This window comes from Chiloscyllium plagiosum, unplaced genomic scaffold (genome assembly GCF_037043375.1).
Source record: "Chiloscyllium plagiosum isolate Xiang-an unplaced genomic scaffold, Cpla_swu_hap1 HiC_scaffold_9, whole genome shotgun sequence".
In the NCBI taxonomy this organism is placed as follows: domain Eukaryota; kingdom Metazoa; phylum Chordata; class Chondrichthyes; order Orectolobiformes; family Hemiscylliidae; genus Chiloscyllium; species Chiloscyllium plagiosum.
In genome coordinates, this window is record NW_028270147.1 from 96,457,785 (window position 1) to 96,484,099 (window position 26,315).

General features: G+C 41.1%; 1 protein-coding gene across 2 annotated transcripts in view; it reads left to right on the forward strand.

The window, feature by feature from the left end:
• The window catches only part of LOC122554626 (solute carrier family 53 member 1-like), a 332,318-nt gene extending 311,366 nt beyond the window's left edge, over positions 1–20,952 (forward strand). For both annotated transcript variants that reach the window (XM_087990928.1, XM_043699948.2), the window contains exons 13-15: positions 676–815; positions 5,164–5,373; positions 8,073–20,952. In XM_087990928.1, the coding sequence (XP_087847054.1) occupies positions 676–815; positions 5,164–5,373; positions 8,073–8,133 (411 nt within the window). In that variant the 3' untranslated portion in view covers positions 8,134–20,952. The remainder of the gene's footprint in view (positions 1–675; positions 816–5,163; positions 5,374–8,072) is intronic.
• Positions 20,953–26,315: the final 5,363 nt, after the last annotated feature.

Below are 26,315 nucleotides of genomic sequence, written 5' to 3' on the forward strand. Positions count from 1 at the left end.
ACGAACAGGACAACTGTTTCCTGAATGCTGGCCAATGTGCATACCTGGAAACGTTTGATTCTTGTTGAAAGACTAGTTCCTGATTTTTTTTTTACTTTCTTTCCTGATACTGTTTTTTTTCTCGCCTCTGCAACTGACATGCTCCCACAACTTAGATTACTTAGTGTGGAAACAGGCCCTTCGGCCCAGCAAGTCCACACCGACCCGCCGAAGAGCGACCCACCCAGACTCATTCCCCTACGTTTACCCCTTCACCTAACACTATGGGCAATTTAGCATGGTCAATTCACCTAACCTGCACATCTTTGGACTGTGGGAAGAAACTGGAGCACCACGCAGACACGGGGAGAACGTGCAAACTCCACACAGACAGTTGCCTGAGGGGGGAATTGAACCTGGGTCTCTGGCACTATGAGGCAGCAGTGCTAACCACCATGCCACCCAGTGTACACCCTCTGAACCCATCCACAACAGCTTCTTGATGATCCGTTTTTCATTTTTCCCTACCCTGCCATTGAGAATTTAACCATTCTTTGCAGTGTCGTTCTCCACCACATTCACTGGGGTCAACTTGACAAATGTCTTTGATCAGGCGATGGTGTCTTCAGACTTGTTCTTGTTTCCCGTTATATCCTGAAAATATATTGAAGAGTTGATATTTCTGTTTTTATTCAGAGTTATTACTACTGTGCCATTATAGAGGATGTCATCTTGCGATTTGCTTGGACTGTGCAGATTTCCATTACCTCAATGAGTACATTTGCTTCAGCGGGAGATATCATTTCTACAGTGCTGGCCCCACTGGAGGTCTTCCGGTAATATCATTTAAAACCTTGTGTTGAATAAGTTGATGCTTAGTTAAGTGTAGGAGTGATGATTAGAGTGGTGCTGGAAAAGCACAGCAGGTCAGGCAGCATCCGAGGAGTTTCCAGCATCTGCAGTCCTTGTTTTTACCCTGTGGGAGTGATGGCCATGTAGCAATAACATTGGCTGAATGCCGTTTAGAATATTCTGATCCCCAGTCTACTTGCACTGTACCAGTAAAAAAAAAAGGTGCCAGGGAGAGGATATTTAGTGAGAGTACAAAACCTTTCTAGTGCTTTTACTTCTCTTCCAACACATGGAATTTTTAAAAAATGAAACGCCTTTGAGACTCAATGAAGATAGAAAGTAAGGGTAGGGAGGTCAAGCTTGTGATGGACTGAGTTTGGAAGACCTATCCTCAAAAATGATCTGAGAATAGTCAGGGATGTGGCAGCAAAGTAAAAGATCCTGACTGAGGCTGTTAATTTCTTGAGTTTGTTTGTGATTGTTTTCTGCAGCAACATAGCCAAGAGCCAACAAGGGTGCAGGCTGAACTGGATTTAGTAATGACGAATGGGCCACGTTTATTTAATAGCCAAATTATGCATAAAGATCTATTTAATAGTGATCATAATGTAATCAGGTTCAATGTAATGTATGAGAGGAAGAAACACAAGACAACACTAAAGATTTCGGATTAAGTTAAGGCTTCACTGGAATGAGTCTGTTCACTGTAAACTGGGAAAATCTGTTCATGTTTAAAATGACAAAAGTTGATTGATGTTAAAATACAATAATCCCATGAAGAAACAATTTATACCCTACGTGATAAGAGACTTGCTTGTCAAAAACAACAGCATGGGTGACTAATGAGGTAAGAGACAATGTAAAACTAAAATTTAAAGCATACAAAAAAATCAAAAATAGCACAGATCCCGGTGTTAGGTTAAGTTGCAAAAGGCAGCAGAACATACAAACATATAAATTAGGAATCACATGGTTGTTCAACAGAACCAACAGTAAGACCTACAAAAACAGCATAAGAAAATATACTTGCAAACAATATCAGAATCGCCACACAATTATTTTTGTGTTATGCTATGGAAAAGAGGGGTCAGGAACAATGTTAGCTGTTGAAAAAATATGATGGTAATCTCATCAATGAAATTAAGGGTATGGTGAACTTGCTGAATACTTTGTGTACCTACTGTGGAGGAAGATGCCAGCTGGTCATTCCATGGAAATTAATGTTGGAATAGTGATAGGTGCTCCCCATGATTAACATATGCAAAATAACAGAAATGATTAGATTAGATGACCTACAGTGGGGAAACAGACCATTTCGTCCAACAAGTCCACACCAACCCTCCGAAGAGTAACCCACCCAGACCCATTCCCCTCCCCTATATTTACCCCTGACTAATGCACCTAACACTATGGGCAATTTAGCATGGCCAATTCACCTAATCTGCACATCTTTAGATTGTGGGCGGAAGCCAGAGTACCCGGAGGAAACCCATGCAGACATGGGGAGAGTGTGCGAACTCCACACAGATAGCCCCCGAGGCTTGAATCGAACCTGGGTCCCTGACGCTGTGAGGCAACAGTGCTGACCACTGAGCCACCATGTTGCCCTAAATGTAGAAATTAATGCCACTAGACAATGATAAATCCTCAGGACCAGATGATTTCCATCATCAGATTTTAAAGGAAATCAGTGAGAACATTGTAGATGCTCTGACTTTATAATCTTCCAAAGTTTTCTCCATTTGGCAATGTTCATTGAGGTTGGAAACTTTTTCATGTTACCAAACTGTTTATGAAAGGTAAGAGATAAAAATCAGAGTATTATAAACTAATTGGCCTTACATAATTAAGGAAGATAACAAGAGCTTTCAGCTTATTGGAGAGAGCCAACGTGGATTTTCGAGGAAATTTAATTTTATGAAGAGATGACGTAAGAAGTGAACAAGAAAGATCTGGATGTTTTATGAGTGCTTGATGTAGTTCCTCATTCGAGACTGTTAGCTAACATTGAAGGTCATGGAACTGAAGACACATTAATAACCAGGTTTGGAAATAGGATGACCATCAGGAGATAAGAGTAGGAACAATAGGCAGGCTAGGAAATTTGCAGAACGTGACTACTGGTGTTCGTGACCTGAAATATTCATTGTATTTGCTGATTAATTTAATTGATGGGGTGAAAACACATATTCAAGGTTCTGATGACATAAAGGTAGGTGTCTTTGTTAACATTGTAGTTGGAAGCACTAAATTATAAAAAGATATTGATAGATTAAATGAAAGGGCAAAACTGTGGCAAATGGATTTGTGTGGGTAAATATGAAGTCATCCACTGCAAATCTAAAGCAAGAATTGAGTACTTTCTAAATGGTAAAAAGCTAGAATCAGTGAAATTCCAAAATTACTTGAGGAATATTAAACTTGGATCATTAAAATATTATGAATAGATGCTGAAATTGATCAAAAAGGCAATGAAATATCTAGAGAGCGAGAATACGAAGGGGTAAAGGTAGTGTTTCAGCTGTAGAAAGCCCTGTTAGAACACATCTTCAGTACTGTGAATATTCCTGGGCACAAGCAACTGGCCAAAAGATATATTTACCTTAGAAGACGTACAGCATAGATTGACTAGAATGATAGCTGGGTTAAATCACAGGACAAAATCCCTGGAAATAAGGTTACGGGTGATTTGATCATGATATTAAGGGGCCTGGGACATGGGCATCACTGACAATGTGAATATTTGTTGCCTGGCCCTAACTACAATTGTGTCATCTCACAGGGTAGTTTCTATGGGTGTAGAGTCAGGTGTCGGCCTGAGTGGGTAAGAATGGCAGTTTCCCTTCCTGAAAGAACATTAGTTTCATGGTCACATTTATTACTGAGACTAATTTTCAATTCCAGATTTTCATTCCACCAGCTGCCTTGGTGTGACTTGATAAGTCTGGGTCTCAGGGATACTAGTCCAATGACATTGCTACTACACCATTGTCTCCCAGATAGATAAAAGCTATTCCCACTGCTTGGGGAATCCAGGACTAGGAACATAGTCTCAAGCAATTTGAGCCAGGCTTTTCAAGAGTGAAATTATGAAACTGTTCTGTACGTGCAGAGTGGAATTTTAAAAATCTTTTGTACGAGCCCAGCTGATGTTTGATCGATTGTTAATTTTAAAACTGAGATTAATGGATTTTCGTTAACCAAGGATATAATGATAGAAATATGAACTTATGTTGTAAACCTCATTGAATGGCAGAACAGCCTCCAGGGATAAACTAGGTCCTATTCCTATAATCCGAGGTCAAATGAGACTGGATTCATGGGGTCTGTCAAAATTTGCATGCTAACCTATTTGAGATAGATTGTATGGGGTGGCTTTATAATTAGGCTGTTTTGTGGGTGAGGAAGCATCTGAAATCTGTTGATGAGAACAATGATGTTATTGAAGATGCAGTGTTTTAGGATATATGCATACAAATTAGAAGCCAGAGTGTAGGCTACTTGGCACTTTAAACCTGCTCTGCCATTCACAGAGATCATGACTGATCTGATTACTCTCCATTCTCACCTACTCTGATAACATTTCACCCTTTTGTTTATCAAGTATCTATCTACCATTACCTTAAAGGTATTTACATGTTTCCACCATCTTTTATGAAAACATGTCTCCTTCTCTCAGTCTCTAATGAGGGACTCTTATTTTAAAACTCTGACTCTTAATTCTAGAGAGTTGGGAATTAACATTGGCTTTTGATGGGTTGGGAAGGAAATTTTTCCTGGAGTAGAAAGAGTATGTGAAGACAGTGAGAGCGTGTGACAAAGAAAAGAGGAATACCGTGATCAGTAATGGAGACCTTAGAGGCACAGGCAGGATGGGATGGGGAGTGCTAATCTTTCAGCATTATACTAAAATATTTTTCTTGTAAAAATATGTAACTACTTAGCTGGTCTCCCAACAATTCATCACTGCCAAAACTCATATTTAACAAAAAGTGCATTGACAATAGGATATGACTGTCAGCAAGCAAACAGTGTGTTAAAAGACATCTAGTGCCTGTTTAAACTCAGGATTGCACTGAGTGCTTGTACACAAGATTGGAAAAGTATAATTTTGGGAGTGTAAGAGGATTGTTGTATACCACAACTGTGCATTTCCCCTGTGTTGAATTATCACATTGTGGATAAAGCTAAGGAGCAGATTTTAAAGATTTAGAGGTATTCCAACTGACTAAGTATAGCTCAGCCCAAAGATTTGATCACTTTGCGATACCTTGCATATTCGGTTGTCATAAATACTGCTACCTGCTAACATTAAATTACATTTTGTTGTAGGCGGTTTGTGTGGAATTTTTTCCGACTAGAGAATGAACATCTGAACAACTGTGGTGAATTCCGTGCTGTACGTGATATCTCAGTGGCTCCCCTCAATGCTGACGACCAGACTGTCCTGGAGCAGATGATGGATCTTGAAGATGGAGTACGGAACCGGCAGAAAAACAGAGTGTGGAAACGCACTTATAGCATCTCTCTGCGTAAAACTCTGTAAGTATTTGCTCCTAGCCTGTGGGGCAACTGCAGCAGCAGGGGAGATCTGAAAAGAAACCAATAACACTTATGGAATACAGTAAACAGTGAATTGGCTTTCATTTATAGTATTATACCTTTTCACTGTTGTGAAGAAGGAGACATAGCAGCCAGGTTGCACACAGCACAATCCCACAAACAGTAAAGAAGTAATGACCAGATAAAGACCGAAAGAACTGCGGATGCTGTAAATCAGAAACAAAAACAGAAATTGCTAGAAATGTTCAGCAGTTCTGGCAGCATCTGTGGAGAGAAATCAGAGTGACCTTCCTCAGAACATTCAATAAGAACTGTTCAAACACAATTCACTTTTTTATTTTCTTCGAAGGACATGCCTGGTAGAGTTAGGCCTATGGTTTCTGGACTTGAGGTCCTGCATCTAATGTATGGCATCAACATAATTGTCACCTTATTGGTCTTGGTGCAGTCAGCATTGGTCAATTTAAATATGAAACTAGTGCCCTTCACCTGTTTCAAGACCCTTCTGCAGACTGGGTGAAGAATTTGTTGGAGAATGCACTGTGATAGCTGCTATTTGTTTACTAGTTATGACAGCTAAAACAGCTACTGACAAATAGGAGCAGAAGTATTTGTTTTAAATTTTCTCTATATGGACTGGGGAGGAGCAAAAATGCTCTTCATAGCACTGCTACTGACACATATTCGATCTTTCTGCAGCTTACTTCTCTGTCAGCTGGAGCTTAATATGCTTCCTGAATGCATTAAGAATCCTTGGCCTCTGTCCTGGCCATCTACCAATGAAAATAGTCTTTCACTATTTAGTCTTTATGAGGTAGCCAGGTTTCATTCAGGTGTAATTCTACTAAGCTATTGAAGCAGCATTCAGGAGATTTTTAGAAGCATAAGACATAAGAGCAGGTCTAAGCCTTGAGCTTGCTCTGCCATCTAAAATGATTATGGCTAATCTTTTACCTCAATTCCCTCTTCCTGTATTATTCCCATAATGCATAATTCCAATCGCATCCAAAAACCTATCTATCTTTGAACTTGACAATAGTTAAAAAGCTTTCTAGTGTAGAGAATAGCAGTGATTCATAGCCCTTTGAAGAAATTTCCCTGTTTTCCTCATCTCAGTCCTAAATGACAGACCCCTTAATCAGAGAAAGTAACTCCTTACTTCTAGACTCTTCAGCCAGAGGAAATTTCTTCCCAATATCTGTTCTATCAAGCCCTTTAAAAATATTCTTCTTTAATAAGAGCACCTCATATTCTTCTTAATTCAGGGGTACTTAGGCCCATTTTATGATACTTTATGTACAGCAAACTATAGGATACAATTATATTTCAACTCACATGTTTGACACTACTGTGTGTTAGACTATGGCTGTTTGGTATCTAATCTCCACTTACCTGTTTTTGCTCCAAAATCCTAATGAGTACCCAAACATAATGAAGATATATCTGTCCTAGTTTGCTTTATTTTAATTGACTCCCAACATCTACAGCCTTCTGTGAGAGTTGCAAACTTTCACTAATTAGTGTGAAAAAGTACTTTGTGGTTTCGCTCCTGGATGGCCTGTCACGCATTTTAAGCTCGTGTTCCCTTCTTCTGGACTGCCCCACCAGGGAACGCGATTCTCTGAATGTGCACCTCATACTTTAGTTTCTGTCTCAACTGCATAGCCAAAGTGTGCATAACTTTACAGATGAGGAAGTGTTCTGTAGGACAAGGCGAAAAAGGGCAGCAGAGTTCAATTGACACATGGCAAAAGCCATGCCATGGCTGTAAGAACACTGGATTTCAGATCCGGAGATACAGAAGTCAAAAACTGAGAACTGAAATTGAATTTTGATTTGATTTATTGTTGTCGCATGTACCAAGATACAGTGAAAAGTATTGTTTTTGTATGCTATTCAGGCAAATCATACATAAGTACATTGGGGTAATAGAACAGAATGCAGAATAGGTGTTACAGCTACAAAGAAAGTGCAGAGAAAGATCAAGCTGAGTATTTGGGAGGTCCGTTCATAAGTCTGATAATGTCAGAGAAGAAACTATTCTTGAATCTGTTGGTACCTGTTTTCAAATTTTTGTGGTGATGCATTCTCCTCTATTCTGAAAAGAAAAGTACAGAAATATTGAAAAAATGTGATAGCAATTTGCAAGGATAATAACAGAACTGAAAGGATAACATTGAAGAAAGACTCAACAGGTTGGGTCTGTATTTCTTCAGGAAGTGATTTGATAGATACCATAAAATTCTCAAGGCTTTTGATAGGATAGCTGTAGAGATGATGTTTCTCCACTTGTTAGGAGGTTTATAACTAAGGGCTAAAAGTCACTGATCTATCCAGTAGAGAATTCAAGATGAACCTATTTATCCAAACTGTAGTAGTTAGCATCCAGTTAGCATGAAGAACTCGTAACCATAAGGAGTAGCTGAGTCAAATAACATTACACATTTAAGGGGAAGCTAGCTAAGTACATGAGGGAGAACAGCATAGCAGAATATATATCTGACACAGATGTTGATGTGGAACATAAACATTTGTTGGGTTGAATGGCCCGTTTTTGCACAGTACATTCTGTGTAATTCTGTTGAGAGGGTTGAATGACAATGAGAACATTGTGTGACTGGGCAAACAATTTGATTGATTTCTGTTGATTTTTACATTGAGCTGTTTGTGTCCCACAGAGTGAGGCCCCGTGATGCAGCCGTGTTAATCGAAGACACAGATGATGAAGCATACACATGAAAGTCAGCACCGAACAGCCATTGTCCTTCACACGTTCCAGTTCTACCAGGCACTGAACACAATCTGCCACTCTGCGTGGCAACAGACTCAATTCCATTTATCCCCTTTGATTTACTACATTAATTTAAACTGATATTAAAAAAGCAGTATAAAGAACAATTTTACAAACAACAGCAAAACATATCCACAAGGATCAAATCAAACAGAACAGACTCTGTGCTGGAAAATACCAATTCTTTTTCGTTTTGTCTTGTTATTTTTTTCCTTCTCTCTCAGGCTCAGTATAGCTAGGGCTGGTTTAAGCTGGTTTAAACTGGTTTATTCACTTCTTTCTGACCAGCTCATGGCCCTGGTTGCACTTGCAGGGAAAGTGCACTTAATTGTACTTCCTACGTGAAGTTATTGTGTTTAAAAATATATTCATTTTGATATGCATTTGTTCTGTTCCAATCGGAAATGTTCATATTATTTATGAAAGAAACTTGTGTCCTGTATATTGATGCAGAAGTTAGTGTCAATGTTCGTTGAACTTTTATTTTGTGTTTCAGTCAATGATTAGCTTTCTCTTGCAAGAAAGCAAAACCTCCTTATTAAGAGCACTTCAAAGCTTTCTAGGTGGTAGTTCCTGCAGAGCTGTCAAACACAGAAGTCCTGCATCCAACACAGACCACCAGGCTACATTCCACTGACACAGGTTACCATGACAGGCTGGTTTCTTTCAAAGTATATAGGTGCCACAAAGTCTTTGTATTTCTCATAACTCATATCTGCAGCCAGTAGCGTCAAAGTCTAGTGCAAAGAAATTATCTGTTGTCCATCGAAGAAACTTTACTGTTTACATATCCCAGAAACTGGTTGGGAGTTTCATAGGACATTCAGCAGGAATAATCTGTTCCTTTTTTTTTGTTGACTAAAGTTTGAATGTCAAGTGATGGATTTCCTCAGCGCATCTATTCAGTGGGATTTCCATCTTGCTTTTCATTTCTTTGTACCCATTTCTATAAGCTGCCACCGTGTTCAATGCACCCCATCCACCGTAGTGTCTGGAATGTTGATTGGTGCAATGAAGATTTTCCTGGGAACGATGAGTTCAAGGAACTAATGATGCCAATGTTTCAGAAGCTGCCCTTCCTCTCCGTTCCCTTGAAATTGTGCACGCTGCGGTTTCTCCAGTAATGTAGGCTCATGGCAGTTTGAGTGTCACGTCACCTCACAGGTAGATGCTTCAGTGGAGCCACCTTAAGGTCCAGTTCAATCAGCCAACACCAAGGTCAGCAGAGAGATTTCAATGCAGTGGGTTGTTTTGAAGAGACATCCTTCTGTTACCTGTGCCAATGGCCTAGACTTCACTGATATTGCAAATCAGTGTGAAAGTTTGCAGTAGTGAATTTGGGGATTACTCATTGATCACCTTGTCATATTCTGAATTCATTCTGTCTACTTGATCTTAACAGGGATTTCTGTTTTTTTAATGTATTGATATCGCTAGATTGGGATATTCAGGACATGCCTTCTAATAATGATTCTCTTCTGACACAGCCTTAAGAGGGCTCCATTGTAACAAAGAACTCATGATCCTAGGCATGCACAAAGGAGGGCAGGGTAAGGACAGGCCTGGGCATGAATATTAAGTCCCCTTCTGTCTCCTGGCTGAGACTGATAAACAGAGGTTTACAATTTGTTGCAGATGCCAAATATTGGGGGAAGACTTCAGTGTAGAGAAGCTCTGAGTTTGGCTCGCTTGGATGCAGGACTGCCTTCCATAACAGAGTGTAGCTTAGCACAATCACTTGGTCCTGGAAGTTGAAGCAAATGTATGAGCCTTGGATATGATCAAAGTTTTTAGTAAATGATTCATTCATAGTTAAAATAATGGCAAAAAATCTTTCACTGGTACAAATTCACGATATTCACCCTTCATTTTATACAGAATTTCACATTCCTGTTGTCTTCTGTTAATAAAATGTACAGAAAATGGATGAGATTCGGTCATATTGCAATACCTGCTGAGGAAAAGGGATAATAAGAACATTAGATAGCTCAGCCAAATGTGAACTTCGCGGTGAATGTGGAAACTCAATTAACATGCTTTCGGCAGTTCCACAGTGCCAGCATTGGCAGCCTCCACTGCCCTTTTTATATTATGAGACCACTTCCAGTGAAAGTGTAAAAAAAACAATGGGGTGAGTTATAGTTATTGCTACATCTGACCTGTTTGGCTGAATCTGCCACCACACAACAATCATGTTTGTGAATCTGACCTCACTCGAATATTGGGCAAAGCTTCATAATTACTGAGCACCAGGGCACGTGAGGGCTGAAAGTAGAATACAGAGTCACTTCCTGTCAGTGATGGGTTAGACCAAAGTTAGAAGGGATCCCTTACCTGAGTTTATTGTTGAGAAAGCTAGCCAGGGAAATAAATGGATTTGGCACTTGCATTATTTGTGAAGCTATGTTGGATAACCAGTGACAGAATTAATTCAACACAAGTGTACATTACTTGATTCCACTTTCTTATTCGGTAGCAGTTAGGGTTCAATCCAGTTTCATAGCCTAACTCTAAATTAAATCAAATCAAATCTAAATCAGAAGTAGAAAGGTGAACATTAAGTCCAGATTGCCAAATGTCTTTCAGGGGATATTTTCATATGTTCTCTTTGTAACTTTAATCTGGGATCACTTTTCTAAATGGAATTGTGACAGAGGTTGGTTAGCTTTCACTCAAAAGTTCTGCACAGGCATTGGCTATTTTCTGTTCTGAATTGGGCTAGTGTTTGCTGAATATTTGACAGTCCCATGCAACTTCCCACCCCCAAGCGCAAATACAAGATAGCCAACCTAACCAGGCTCACTAGCTGAAAGAACACAGCTCTCTAGTTGGCATAAGTGTAATGCTGATGACAGAGAGCAGCAGATGAACTGTAGGTACTCAAACATGTGTTCCATCTCTTTACCTCCTTTATTGGTTCCTCATGGTGACAGGGCATGATTGGATTGAGGCATTGCCGTCATTGCTTGCTCTGCAAAGCCACCCAATACCTCCACTCATCCCCTTGCTTGTAGGAGAATTTCATTGTGATCTTTGAACAAGCAAATCGGGTGTAGGATGTCTCCCTTCTTTTGCAGTTAGTGTACAACACAGAAGGATGGCAGTACTTTGTATAATTGATGGGAAGGTGGCATGGGCTTGCTTGAAGCTACTGAATGCTCAGCCCACAACATAAAACTGGAGAACCCCAGAGGTTTTTTTTTAAAAAACTTAAACAACGAGAATCAAATCCATGAGCAGTGAAGATTCCTGATCTTGGACACTGCAAAAGAATGTAATCTCCAGCCCATACTATTTAACCCTCTATAACTAATGATCAGTCCATTCTATAAAACTCTCCCCTTCTATAGAATGTTGATATATTCTATAAAACCGTTCTACAACCTACGTCTGGCCCATTCTAAAAACCTCCACTTCCTTTACAACTAATTGGTCCATTCTATAAAATTATACCCCTCTGTAACCAGTGACTGGTCTATTCTGTTTAAAAAAAAATTCACTCTCTAAAATCAATGGCTCGCCTATTTTATAAAACCCTCTACTTTCTGTAACTAGTGATTGATCCATTTTATAAAATAATCTCTCCCCTCTATAACTAGTGACTGGTACATTCTATAAAACCCTACCTTCTCTATAACCTGTGTCTGGCCCATTCTAAAACCCAACCCCTTCCACAAGCAGTGATTGACCCATTCCATGGAGCTTTGTCCCTCTATAACCGGGCTGATTCTAAAGAGGTCATAGATTTTTGCTAGTGTAATGTTTGAATAGGTCATTGTTTTGAGACTCTAGTATTTTGTTGGAAAATTTCTCCTGAGAGACCATAGGCTACTTCTAGGAGAAAGTGAGGACTGCAGATGCTGGAGATCAAAGCTGAAAATGTGTTGCTGGAAAAGCTCAGCAGGTCAGGCAGCATCCAAGGAGCAGAAGAATCGGCGTTTCGGGCATGAGCCCTTCAGGAATCCTGAAGAAGGGCTTATGCCCGAAACGTCGATTCTCCTGCTCCTTGGATGCTGCCTGACCTGCTGCGCTTTTCCAGCAACACATTTTCAACATAGGCTACTTCTCCCCAGCAGTCATCCCACAGTCCATATGTTATATTCCTGATCGACTGATAGAATGGTCATTTACTTCAGTACAGTCTAGATTTTTGCCACTTACTGGAAAGCCCTGTTCTCAATTGGGTTGTCATTTGCTGAAAATTTGACAGTTGCATTCTATACGCACTTCTCACCTTCTCACGAATGAAGCCCAAGCAACGTTTGCAGCTCACGACCTGAAAAGAGCATCTCTTTAGATAGCATAAGTGTAATGCTGCAGGTGATAATGGAAGGCAGTAGGTGAGCTGTTCAAATTTGAGTGGGAATATTCTGGATATAGGGAGAAGCATGTGAAGTGACAGTGAGTGTGACCATTCTAGAATTATTCATAAAGATATGCAATTACTCAGAGGTATTTGACTGTGTATTGACTGCAGATGTCCTTGATTTTGCTCCTCTAACATGCCATTACTGCACACTAGAGGGAGGAAGTTTTGAGGCTGCGATATCGACACCAGAAGGTAGGTCTCTCCAATTAACAATCAAAAGTTGTCTAGTTTTTAAAAAAGAATTTTTTTTTTTTGTTCCCTAACTATTTTGCTGTCCACTGTTTTCCCCAAACAATTGGGTAAGCCTTTACTCCTGAAAAGAAATAAAAAGCAAGAGCTTACCTTGGCCTGTGAGTGGTTCAGATTCAGCACCAGTCCCTGCTGAAAGGCATCTCTAACCCCACCTTAGGATGCAGGAGTCCACTGTTGCCATTGGAGAATTGCAGTAAAGCACAAAGGTGTCTGCAGTTCAGATCATTCCATCACACCCAGCAGAGTGGCAAATAACCTTGGGAATATGAAGACTTTGTCCCAAAAACTCAATGTTTTTTCTGTGCCCCATATAGTTAATCTAATAGCGAGTCTCACAATGTTATTGTTATCAGTTAGTTAAGTGCCCACCCATTTTATAACCTAGCCCAAAATGTAACTCCCTGAAAAGACAACGGGCAGTTGAGCTATTCTTTACCTAATATTGATTAAAAGAAAGTGTGTTATTGTCAAAGCAAAGACATGGGTTACAGATTTTGGGGACCCTGTGCATTCCTCCACTTGGTCCCAAGGGACACCTCTGTTAATCTTTTACAGGACATCAACAATGAGCATTTTCAAGCAGCTGCTGTTTGTCCAGGAGCAATTAAGTTAACTTATGTGGCTCTAAGCAATGCCGTTATGTGTGATCACAACTTCCTGTGCAGTCAACTTGTCAATTCATTTGCAGAGTAATTAACACATCCTTGGCACCAGTCTTGGGGGGGAAAATTATCAGAATTATAGCCAATTTGAAAACTTAAATGACAGAAAGCTCAGGGACCAGTCTGTGTTGAATAAAGCAGAATATTGCTTTATTCTGTGATGCAGTTTTCCAGTTTTTAATAATACTTAGTTTCAGAAAGTCTGCTGAGAAGGTTCTTCCTTCTCCCTTGTAAATCTTGTGCACCAGTACCATGTTCTCAGTGTTCAATTACTAATGCTGCTAAGCCAAGGTATGCAAGAGTCACCTCGAGAACTAATCCCTTGTGTCCCTCCAGACAAGTGCATGGGATCAATATGTGGCTTTTATTCTTGGGCCCCAGCCTCCTAGGATCAGCAACGCACATTTGGTGGGCCTATGCAAAGTGATATTAAAATCAAACTGGCTTGTGCAGATGCCTCAGGCTTCTGAGCTGTTGGGCCTTTTTAACGTCAGTCATTAGCCTCTGATAACCGAACCATATTTGTTGCACTATCTTAGGAATTGAACCAATCTGGAAAAATTGCAAAAAAAGAGTTACTCCTGAAACGGCGAGTCTGTAAATATTCTGAAGCTGGCTCTCGTTGAATTCCTAGCTATGGGTGGTTTTCAAGCTGCTTCATTGTGCTCTCCAGATGGCTAAAGACTTGAATCTTGTGAAGAGCATGTTCAGGGATTCTTCCAATAGTGGCCCACATCTTTCACCTCTGGTGATGTTGCCACTCAGCAGCTGCTGAGATGCCTGACTTTTGACTTTGTTACTTGTCACCTCAGAACATTGCTTTTCTTTCACCAGATGGAAATATCCTACGGGGGAAAACACACCAATCTGCTTTCCTTGTGTCCGTTGCTCTTGATGAAAAAATTGTGGAAATATAATTTGTCTAGTTTGGGTAATCTTTGGCTGTAGTTTGTCACTAGCTCTAGAGTTGTACATATCTAGACTTCACCAGCGTAGCAGTGTCTCAGAGCTATTATTTTCCTCTTGAATCTGTTGCCTTTGAGGATTTTCCACAAGTCAAGAAACATTCATCCTGATATGTCAAAATTGCTTTCAGCTATTCGATGGGACAGTTGTAGCGACCAGCAGCACTGTAACCTGGGGAGACTGCTGATGTCCCTGTACTTTATTTCCTCCCCTTCTCTAATTTACATCAGTATCAGCAACTTATATATTTTTTAAATGCACAGGATGAACAGAAGAATGAAAAGTTGTATAATCATTCAACATCTGGGCTCTGAATGCACAGCCAGCTGAAAGTTAATAAATAAAAGTGGGCTCACTGAAAATGAGAGAACCCTGGAACAGGTCAATCAGATCCCTGGCGAACATGGGTCTGCAGCACAGAGGCATCCACAGTCTAGTTTTAGACTGGTGAAGAAGGTTTGAGAATTGGAAGGAAGGGGTGAATTTTGGAGGTTGTGATTAAACCACGTTGTTAAGACTCGCCCCGTTAATAAAACTTGTCGATGGGACTCGGTTGACTCCTCAAAGAAGTCATATGCAGCTGCTGTTTTCCTAAATACCTTGTCGTTGTCTGCTCTATACTGCAGAAGCTAAACTTTTCAATCTCCTCACCACCCATTCCCACTTTCTCAACCCAATTAAGCCTGTAACCAATCTTGGTGGTTGCCTGAGTTTGTTCAAGTTAATGGACAGGTTGCTATTGATTAGGGTGAAAACCTGTGAAATCCGTAGTTTGGGTCATTATCCCTCGACCTGTCTTGTGAAGCAGTCCCAAGTACAGACTAGTTTTGTGTTTTTTTAATGGAGAATGCTACCTTGGATTGGTAATTTGTTCCCTAGATATAATTTTTTTTTGCTTATTTGTAATATTTCCTGTTAATTTGCCAGATTCTAAGTCTGGCACTTGCTGTGCTTTTCTGGCATAATTTTGTGCAAATCAGGTACATTATAGTAGGATCTAAAAGTGGCACTCTGGATAGCAGAGGTAAAAGTTAGTCAATTGCATCACACAGTTGCTTTATATCTCTTTGGTCCCTCTATTATGATATCCCCAACATCTTAATTGGGATTTCAGAAAGTGATACAACTATGTTGCTGCAATGCAGCACTACATTCAAGGGGCATTATCTGTTTTGATTCTTGGTTTTTATAGACGTAGCAGTCAAAATGAGTGAACTCAATACACAGTGCTTTAAAGCTCTGGTAATCTTTAACAGAGGGAAGGTGTCTCATGATGAGGGAAAGGACAGCATTGAGCTTCCAGTAATATAATAACAAACAATCACAATTTAGGGCATTGTGCCCTAATTAGCAACTTTTCATGAAATTGGTTTAGAAGATGATCTGTAAGGGCCTATTGCTATATTAATAACATGAGTTGATGTGTTTATTGATGCCCAGCCATTTGAATCCCTTTCGTGCAAGACAACCGAGACTGCGTTTCAGACCTGCTTTAGGATTTCCTGAGCATGTGGAAGGCCCTATCTAAACATGCAAGTTTCTTTTCCTTTTCCTTTTCCTAAATCTCATTGTGTTTGTTTTCTCCTAAAGACTTCAGGCAGTTCTGGGTCCCACAAGTGTCAGGCCCCACTCTTCGTACCTTCCTGTATCCCAATGCAGTAAGCTTTATCACCCTGATGGTTACAGTTAGTCACTCTCATTGCCTGCTGCTGTCCCTCTCTCTCTGCAGTAAAATACCTTTTAAAATAAGATGGACTCGCTTGGCAAGTTTTAGAAAGATGTGTGGAACTCTGCTGGGACAGATGACTTAGTAAAGGGAGCGCTCTTGCAGTAAGCTGCTCCAGGATTACCCTGATACTTCATCTAATCACTTATTAATGCCAAAGCTGCCTCCACTTCCTGGACCTTGCAGCTCCTAATTCACGTGGAATTAAGTAAAGCTGTGACTGTGATCATTTTAGTGGGGAACATTCACGATATGAACACTGATGGGTTGAGCACTGTAGCTTCCATTCACTGGTCAATCACTTCCAAATACCAGCACAACATCCATTAATCATCACCTTGCTAACACAAAGCTGAAATCTTTTTAAATGCAGTGGGTGGAAATACTAAGCAAAGACACAAGGTCCCCAGAGTGTTCACACTGGGATGGTGGAGGATGCGAGTGGGTGGGTGCATATTAATTCTTTTTAGTGATCATCATTGTGTAATTTGGGACCTGGGCAGGTTTGTTTCTTGCTCTGCACACAGTTTTAAAAGTAGCTCTTCACTGTGCATTGAAATATCAAATATTCCTCTTAGCAATTACTATCACCCCCACTTCATGGATCATTACACCCCCACTGAGTACAATTCAGAGCCTAGGTGATGAATAGATTATTATATTTTAAACAACACACAGTGCATTTTTGTGCTTTTGAACAAATATTATACATACTTGAGCCCTTGGGTATTTCGACTGATTTTTGAAGGACACTATTCCATGTGTTGACCTGTACAGTAGTTTTCTTTTCCCCTGCCAGCAGTACTGTTGATAGTATGATGCTTATAAGTCCTGTTAATTGAACAAAGTGAATATGGAATGTGATTAGTCCTTTATTGGTGCTCTCTTTTCCTGCTCCCCTCACTATTGCTGACTAGTTGCTTGCGATTCCATGATGTAAAAGCAAAGCTTGCCAATGCGGTCTTTGTAGTCTGTGCTGTGCCCTGTTGGTAATGCACATTTTGTGATCATTGATGTCTGTGGAAGATAGATGGTGAATAGATTTCTGTGGTTTAAGTGTTGCTCTCGGAGAAGGATACACTTTCTCCACCTTCCCTTGAATAGAATAGTTTGTAATATGGTGATTGATTTCTCTACATTGTATTTTGATTGGTGATCTTGAATTGTATTTCTGTACACACCACAATTCTGGCTTTGTTTGGTTTTATAAACCACATTGTTTGATTTCTTTTTCAATGGGCAATACTTGAAATGTACAACTCCTTTCTCATTTTGTTTTGTCTTCCCTGCATCTCTTTATGTAATGTGATTATACCATAAAGTATGCCAAGTTTAATGAGTACCTAAATTTGGTATTGTTTTAGGACAGAAGTCAAGCCCCAGTTGTAACTTGTGCACATGTTGATACTAATAATAAGTGAGGAGAGCTTGGTGATACCTCTTTAACCAGTACCCCATCGCTGTCTGACTGGCATTCCCTTATACAGTTATTGTGTCCAGGGGAAACAGACTCATGCAAAGTTTCTACCCTTCATTAGTCATTCAGCACTGAAACAGACCCTTCAGTTCAACTCATCCATGCTGACCAGACATCCCAATCACACCTAGTCCCATTTGCCAGCATTTGGCCCACATTCCTCTAAACCCTTCCTAATCATGTACCCATCCTTTTAAATGATTAATTGCACCCATCTCCACCACTTTCTCTTGTTCCATGCATGCACCACTCTCTGTGTGTAAAAGTCACCATTTGGGTCCTTTTTAAATCTTTCCCTTCTCACCTTAAACCTCTGCCCGCTTGTTCTGGACTCCCCTGCCCCTGGGAAAAGACATTGGCTATTCACCCTAACCATGCCTCTGATGAATTTATAAACTTCTATAAGGTCACCCCTCCGCCTCCGATGCTTCAAGGGAAAATAGCCCCAGCTTATTCAGCCTGTCCCTATAGCTCAAACTCTCTACTTCCAGCAATATCCTTGTAAATCTTTTCTGCACCATCTCATGTTTAACAACTATAGAAGGGTGACAAGAAATGTATGCAGGAGTCTAAAAGTGGTCTCACCAATGTCCTTATTGTTCCTGGTTCTAACATGGGTGAAAGGACAAAATCAAACTGAGCTCTGGTGCCCTCTAACTGCTTCAATTACAGTCTAAATTCTCAACGTGGAGAATGTTAACCATGACCCAAACTGTTACATCAATGAAGATCAGCCTACACAGCACAGACTTGGAATCAAATACGGGTGCAACTCTTCAATATGGCTTAGATTTACACCAGATGTTGATTTTACCACTACTCTCCCTTGAAGGGAAGATGTGACTGTCAACAATAAAGGGAATATCAAATCTTTATGAAAAACCAAATTCAAAGCTCATGATCCTGACAACTAACTTGAAAGCAAAATGGAATTTGTATTACAGAGGCAGCCATTCAGTCTAGCTGATCTATGCCAACGGGTATGCTCCATGTAAACCTCAGGCCACCCTACATCTAATTCTCGTAGCACATGCTCCTGTTCCTTTCTGTCTTGTACCTACAGGCCCTTGAGTGAAAATGTCATGCATTTAGAAGTAATTGGATAATGACAATATTATGAACCCACACCTGGACTGTATTATTGTCATCTCCAGTAGCTTTGTTCTGAAAAGTAGGTAGAAGCTAACATATTAGAGAGGTTTCCCAGCAGACGTCTTGGTCTGGCGCCAGTTCTTCTGCTACAAGTGGGGCTGGCAGTGAGGACGCGACAGTGCTCGCGCCTTAGGGAGAGAGAGAATCAGCCAGGGCTCTGGAAATCCAGAGACTCCTGTTGAAGGACCACATGTGAGGGCAGGATCAGGAGGTCTTAGGCAAATGTGTACAGGCACTCACTGACCTGGTTCACCCTCGGTGAATGCAGCAGGGCTAGATTTAAGCTTGTACACCTACAGCCAGCGCAAAGGAGGGGTAGCCAGCCTGACCACTGTCTGGTGCCAGACCTGCTGAGTTTTTCCTGCAATTTGTTTTTATCTCTGGTAACTGAGTCCTGACACAGACCACTTTGTAAAGTCTTGGAGGGGCACCACATCAAAAAGGAGCAAATTAGCCATGATTTATTTTGACTGTTCAATGGCAGCATGTTTATAATTGTTTGAAGTTTGGTCGTGTTGGATCCCAGACTCTCTTCCCCAGACTGCTCACTTGGATTTTGTCTGATAAAACCCACAAGGACTTTCTGGCAAAGCCATGCAATACCATTAACCCATCAACAGATGGGTTAGCTGCAGAGTGCTGTCAACAGTGTGGGTTCAATTCCCACACAAGCTGAGGTTACCAAACAAAAACTGAGATGGTTACAGAACAGTCCTCACCTTTTGATTTTCTCACTCCCCAGCTCCAGTTTCTCAGCAAGTCGCCTCATCATGGACTATTGCAAGTCCTGGGAACGACTGGTCAGTGAAGAGGCTGCGTGCGCACTGTGTCTTGAGTCTGTCCATGCTAAAATCCATTAAAATTGGCAATCCCAGCTTCCTGGCACAGCTTCTGCAGTTGACTAATGTAACCTAAGAGTTCTCACAGGATGGCTTGTCCAGTGTTAGAATGGTGAAGCATTTCCTCAGTGCCAGCTCATTGACTGGTTCATCTGCCTAACTTGGAGTTGTACATTGCATGTGTTCCCTTTGAGGGCTTGGCCCATTGTCACGACTGCACCTGTCTTGCAGCACTACAATTATCCCCGCCTTTCACATGCCCTTGACCAGTTTAAACAAACAATTTTTTGTTTGGCAATTTTGTAATACAATCAACCTGAAACTCCACAAGGTCACAATTGAAAATAGATCTCTACTAGTGAAGATTTCTGTCATACAGCTGTAATCAGTGTTTGTTTGTACAAAGTATCAATGATCAGCGATCAGTATTACCTCTATGTACAAAGATTGGTGTCTAAGATTTATTCTTGTTAGTTTGTTTTCAGAGGATACTTATGTGGACTTTCCAAACCACTGCAGGGAACAGAGCCTTTTTCTTTTCACTCTAAAAGGCTGGAGTGGTTGTGTGTTTTTTTTAAACTTGTAAATAATTAGCTGATGTTAAGGTGTCAGACTGATGCTGTTGGGTGGTTTCATTTTTAATATCAAATATTGGAAAGTGCCATTCGCCTTCACCCTACCAATCAGCTCAGTTGGCTGGATGACTGGTTTGCGATGCAGGGTGCTGCCAACAATGTGGGTTCAATTCCCGCACCAGCTGAGGTTACCACAAAGGACACTCCTCCTCATCCTGTCCCCTCACTTGAGTATGGTGACCCTCGGGTTAAATCACCACCAGTCATCTCTCTCTAATGGGTGAGCAAGCCCTGAAGTCCAAAGGACTATGGTGACTTTAACTTATGAACAATCAAGTCCACACACCAGAGAGGTAGTCAACGTGTGAAGCGTTGAATGTTCTAGTTCCTCAAAGTTAGATGATAAATATTGTTCAGGAAATAGGGATGATCATGATTTGTATATCACAGCATTCTTACGTTCCTAATCCTGTTTCTGGTGTTCTTTGTTTTAAATAGATTTGTCTTTATGCCATCTGTATGTATTTATTTAATTGCTCTTTCACTGGGATGACTTTGTGTCTGATCCCAATTTTTTCTCCGTCTCAAAGATGTGCTTGTGACAATGGGGGAGGGTTTGGTTCTGATTTCGATGTTAATACTTGTGAAATTTTATATTGTACCGTCTCTGCATCTTATTCTGCTGAACGGGAATTTTTACTAATGCCGATTGTTACCCGTTAGTTCTGAAATAAAACTTTCCTCCTCCATTTGGAATTGGAATAATTTTCCTGGTGTCGCACATTACACTGTCCTTGCCTGCTGATACGGAACAGGGTGAGAGTCAACCATTTGCACTTTTATATGTATCACGTGATATGCCTTAAACCTCAGCAAAAGGCATTAGAGAGATGTTTGTGTTTCTGTTCCAGTGATGTGCCACTGTTTGTTCTTCTATGATATAGGGTAGTTACAGATTTCCAGGTACAAAAGCCCACCTTAGGGGTTCAGGCTTTGAGTGGACGGGACCGGCAGACAAATGAGAAAGTATTGCTTAATGTTATCTCCAGTGGGAACTTCAACAAACATTGCTTCAAAGAACTGCATGAAGTTGAATATGAGGAAGATGGAAGACTGATACCACAACATTTGTTCACTGGTTTAACTTTGCAACTGCGAGTAGGTGGAGGCCATTCAACCCCTCAAGCCTGCTCTGCCATTCGGTAAGGTCATGGTCGACTAGCAGGAGGCTGGGAGAACACAGCAAGTTAACTTCTCCACCTCCTGATGCTGCCTGACTTGCTACGTTCTTCCAGCCTCCTGTTTGTTGACCTTGGATTCCAGTATCTGCGGTTTTCTTGTCTCTATTCAATAAGGTCATTGCTGATCTGATTGTAACCTGAAATCCATACAGCCTCCTACCCCTGCTAACTTTCCACTCCAAAAATCAATCTGCCTGTGCCTAAAAAAAAAATTCAGGGACTCTTGTTCCCCATCACCTTTCAGGAAGAGCTTTTTCTGAAAAAACAAACAAACCTAATCTCTGTTTTACGTGGGCAGTGATTTTTTGGACAGTGCCCCCCTAATTCTTGATTTTCCCAAAAGAGGAAGCATGTCCTCCACATCGGGCTCAGTGGTTAGCACTGCTGCCTCACAGCGCCAGGGACCTGGGTTCAACTCCCGCCTCAGGCATCTGTCTGTGTGCAGTTTGCACATTCTCCCCGTGTCTGCGTGGGTTTCCTCCCACAGTCCAAAGATGTGCAGGTTAGGTGAATTGGCCATGCTAAATTGTCCATAGTGTAAGGTGTAGGGGGATGGGTCTGGGTGGGTTGCTCTTCAGAGGGACCTTGTTGGGCCAAAGGGCCTGTTTCCACCCTGTAGGGAATCTAATCTAATCATCGACCATGTGAAGACCTCTCAAGACCTTTGTATCTTGCTTGTGTAGGACATACAACCCAATCTGTCCTACCTTACCTCAGAAGACAACCCTCCCCATTCCAAGTTCCTCTCATGTTAACTCCTGAGTTTTCCTGATGACTTGCTGTGACTGTTCACTAACGTTTTGTGATTCGTGCACTAGGACACTCAGATCTCTCTCTATCTCAGTTCAGCAACCTCCCATCAAGGTCTTTTCCTGGGGGTTGGGGGGGGGGGGGGGGGGGGGGTGGAGTCTAGAACCAGTGGGCATAGGTTTATGGTAAGAGGGGAAAGATATAAAAGGGATCTCAGGGGCAACCTTTGCACACAGAGGGTGGTGCATATATGGAATGAGCTTCCAGAGGAAGTGGTGGAGGCTGGGATAATTACAACATTTAAAAGGCATCTGGATGGCGCTGTGAATAGGAAGGGTTTGGAGGGATGTAGGCCAAGTGTGGGAAAATGGGACTAGATGGATTTAGGATATCTGGTCTGCATGGATGAATTGGACCAAAGGGTCTGTTTCCATGCTGTATACCACTATGACTCAAAGTCTCTTGTACATTGAACTGACCAAATACAGTTTGGACTGCTACTTAGAGTCAGAGAGTCATACATCATGGAAACAAATCCTTTGATTCAACTTATCTATGCTGACCAGACATCCCAATCTGACCTAGGCCCATTTGCCAGCATTTGGACCATTCCCCTGTAAACCCTTCCTATTCATAGACCCATCCAAGGTGCCTTTTAAATGTTGTAATTGTTCCAGCTGGCACCACCTTTATCCGCCAGCTGGTTCTGCTCATGCACAACCCTCTGCATGAAAAAGTTATTTTTCAGGTGCTTTTAAATCTATTCTCCCTCACCTTAAACCTAAGACTTTGGCTATTCACTCTATCCATGCCCCTCATGGTTTTATAAACCACGATAAGGTCACCCCTCAGCCTCCAACATTCCAGGGATATACACCCCAGACTATCTAGCCTTTCCCTAAAACTCAAACCCTCCAGTCCTGGCAACATCCTTGTAAATCTTTTCTAAACTCTCTCACGTTCAGCAACATCTTTCCAATAGAAGGGCAGCCAGAATTGTACGCAGTATTCTAAAATGGGCCTTACCAATATCCTGTACAACCGCAACATGACATTCCAACTCCTATACTTGATGTTGCAACCAATGAAGGCAAGTGTGTGAAATGCCTTCTTCAAGCCCTAAGTACCTGCAACTCCACTTTCAAGGAACTATGAACCTGCACCCGGAGGTGTCTCTGTTCAGCAACACCTCCCAGGACCTTATCATTAAGTTTATAAATACAGACTGATTTGCCTTTTCACAATGCAACACCTCATTTTTATCTAATTTAAACTTTTATCTGCCTCTCCCCGGTCCATTAGTCCATCTGATCAAGATCCCGTTGTATTCTGAGATAATCTTCTTTACTGGCCACTACATCACCTATTTTGGTGTCATCTCCAAACTTACTGACCATACCTCCTTTATTCACATCCACATTACATAAATGACAACAATCAGTGGACCCACCACCAATCTGTGGCACACCGCTAATCACAGGCATCCAGGCTGAAAAGCAACCCTCTACCACCACCCTCTGTCTCCTACCATCAAGCCAATTTTGTATCCAGTTGGCTGGATGAAACCCCTCCATTCAGTCTGCATGTTCCTCCTGGCCTGCGATTTCAATACTGTCTCACACCAGCCTCTCTCACTCAGTCTCCTGCCGTAGTATTCCAAGGGAGATCAATAGAAGTTTAAGGAACAACATACAATTTTTTAATAATTACTTTACAAAATCCCTGAATTAGAATTGAATTTGACAATTCTAGATTGCCATCCCTAACTCTATTTTGTTTCCCTTTTTTGCTTTGTTTTTGTTTATCTTTCATAGTTTTGCCTTTTTGTTTGGATGGCATGATGTCCCTTTTTTTGGTTTACTTGTCCCTTTGGCTTTACTCCATCAATGTTTATTTTGTTACTTAATCTCTCCCTGTCTTTGTATCACAGACCTTCCCTTTTGTTCCCTCCCCCCCATTCTCCCCCTTTCACATTTTTAACCTCACCAGCTTTGACAAAAGGTCATCAACTGTTTTTCTCTCCACAGATGCTACTGGATCTGCTGAGTTTCTCCAGTGTTCTCTAGACTTTTTAAACGTCAGATTTTCAGCATATGCGTTATTTTGTTTTTGGATTTTGTCAGACCAGGTTGTCTGTAAATATTTAACATTTACACTCACTGCAGGCAAAATCTTCCATTAGCAGAGCTGTTCCTCTTGAATCAGTCCTCAATGAGCTCGCACTCCCTGGATAACAGTCTGCAAATTTTTTCACCTCTGCGTCCTCCTGATCCCTCAGATAGCAGAAACACCATTCTTTAATATTGAATTAGATTTATTGTTACATGTTCTCACGTGTATAGTGAAAATTTTACATCAGAACTCATAGCGCCATCTTATGTACAGTGTAGAAAAATAAGGAAAACCAAGTTTTAAAATAGTCAAACATTACAGCAGAGTATAATGCATCCAGAAAAGATTTGCTTCACCAACTCTAATTGGAAATGTTCTCCCCAACTGGAATCTAAGCAGTTTCTCAATTTGACACAGCACGTTAGAGTTGGGACTCATTTTCAGTGAGGTTTTAAGTCCACATAAAAGTGTCATTCCCTCACAGTCTCACCCTGACCTGGGAAAGCCACAAATTTGGAGAGTGAACCTAAAACCTGATCAAAGCTTCTTTATTGCAACCTTATAATCACAAAGATAAGAATTTGGTCAACTTAAGAAACATAGAAAATGAAAAGAGGCCATTCAGCTCTTTGAGCCGCTCCCCCATTCGGTATGATGATGGCTGACTATGAACTCAGTCCCCTGTCCTGCTTTCTCCCCATAACCTTCGATCCCTTTAGCCCTAAGAGCTATGTCTAATTCCTCCTTGAAAACATTCAATGTTTTGGTCTCCACACTTGCTGTGACAGAGAATTCCACAGGCTCACCACTCTCTCGGTCAGCCATTCTCACCAGGGGCCATATGGTCCCATTTGGGGCCCTGGCATGTTTGAAGGTGGCCTAAGACTGAAAACTGATAGAAGGGGAGCCCCAAGGGTTTATGGGGTCCCTGGTTACTGAACCCATGGAATAGCCAAGCAACAACCTTCATTGGAGGCAATGGTTTCCCTCCTATTTTTAATATCTTTCCAACACAGTTTGAATTCTGCACACCTGGTAAATTAATTGCTTAAGCTCCCCCCCCCCCCCCCCCCCACACACACACACACACCCACACAGCCTTACTTCAGCGTCTGTTGCAAATTAGACTGCATCGGGTCAATGTTTTCAATCAAGGGTTCTCACATCCATTATCACTTCATTATCCGAAGACCAGCGTGTCTTCCTAGGTTTTTTTATCCTCGTTCATTATTTTCCTTGTAAGAAGTGCCTCATGATTATTTTTATTTTCTGAAGACGATTGCAGAGGCACTGAAGGGCAGTGACCTTACAATTTATGTGAAACATCTAAAGCAGATACATAAGGACATGTAAGAGAGAGATAATGACCTGTTAAACCCCGGATTGGATTTTGAATCCACTTGAAGTACAACCCACCCAAGTTGAGGCAGAAATTCGAGAGAGGTTGATTGATCTTCAGAGTGATATAACTGCACGTCAGCAATTCAGTCAGTTTCAAGAAGATTTTTGGGTCAAGATTGATTTGCTGAATAAATTTACAGCAATGTGGGAAAAAGTCCAAATTTTTTTTATTGCCTTTCCCTCGACATGTTTGGTTAGGAGCGGATTCAGCGAGGTAGCTGCTTTGACAAAATCCAGGAACAGAATTGATATCGCAACAAGAGGTGACCTCCAACTATCATTATCTAATTAGGATCTCGATAGCATGAAACTTGCAGAAAAGCACCAAGCTCAAGGTTCGCTTTAGGCCTGAAAGATGTTTAATTTCATACAATTTTTTTCTCATGTTTTGTCCAGTATGTCAGAACATTCAAGTTTTCTTGGTGTGCAATAATAAATTATTTTCTGTCTATTTGTTCATGTTGTATCACTGTTTGAAGTGGGGGGGGGCCTGAAACTTAAGATCTCCTCGGGGGCCATGGTCAAAACACAGTTGAGGATCACTGCTCTAGGTGAAGAAATTTCTCCTCATCTTAGTCCTAAAAGGACCCTCCTGTAACCTTTGGTTC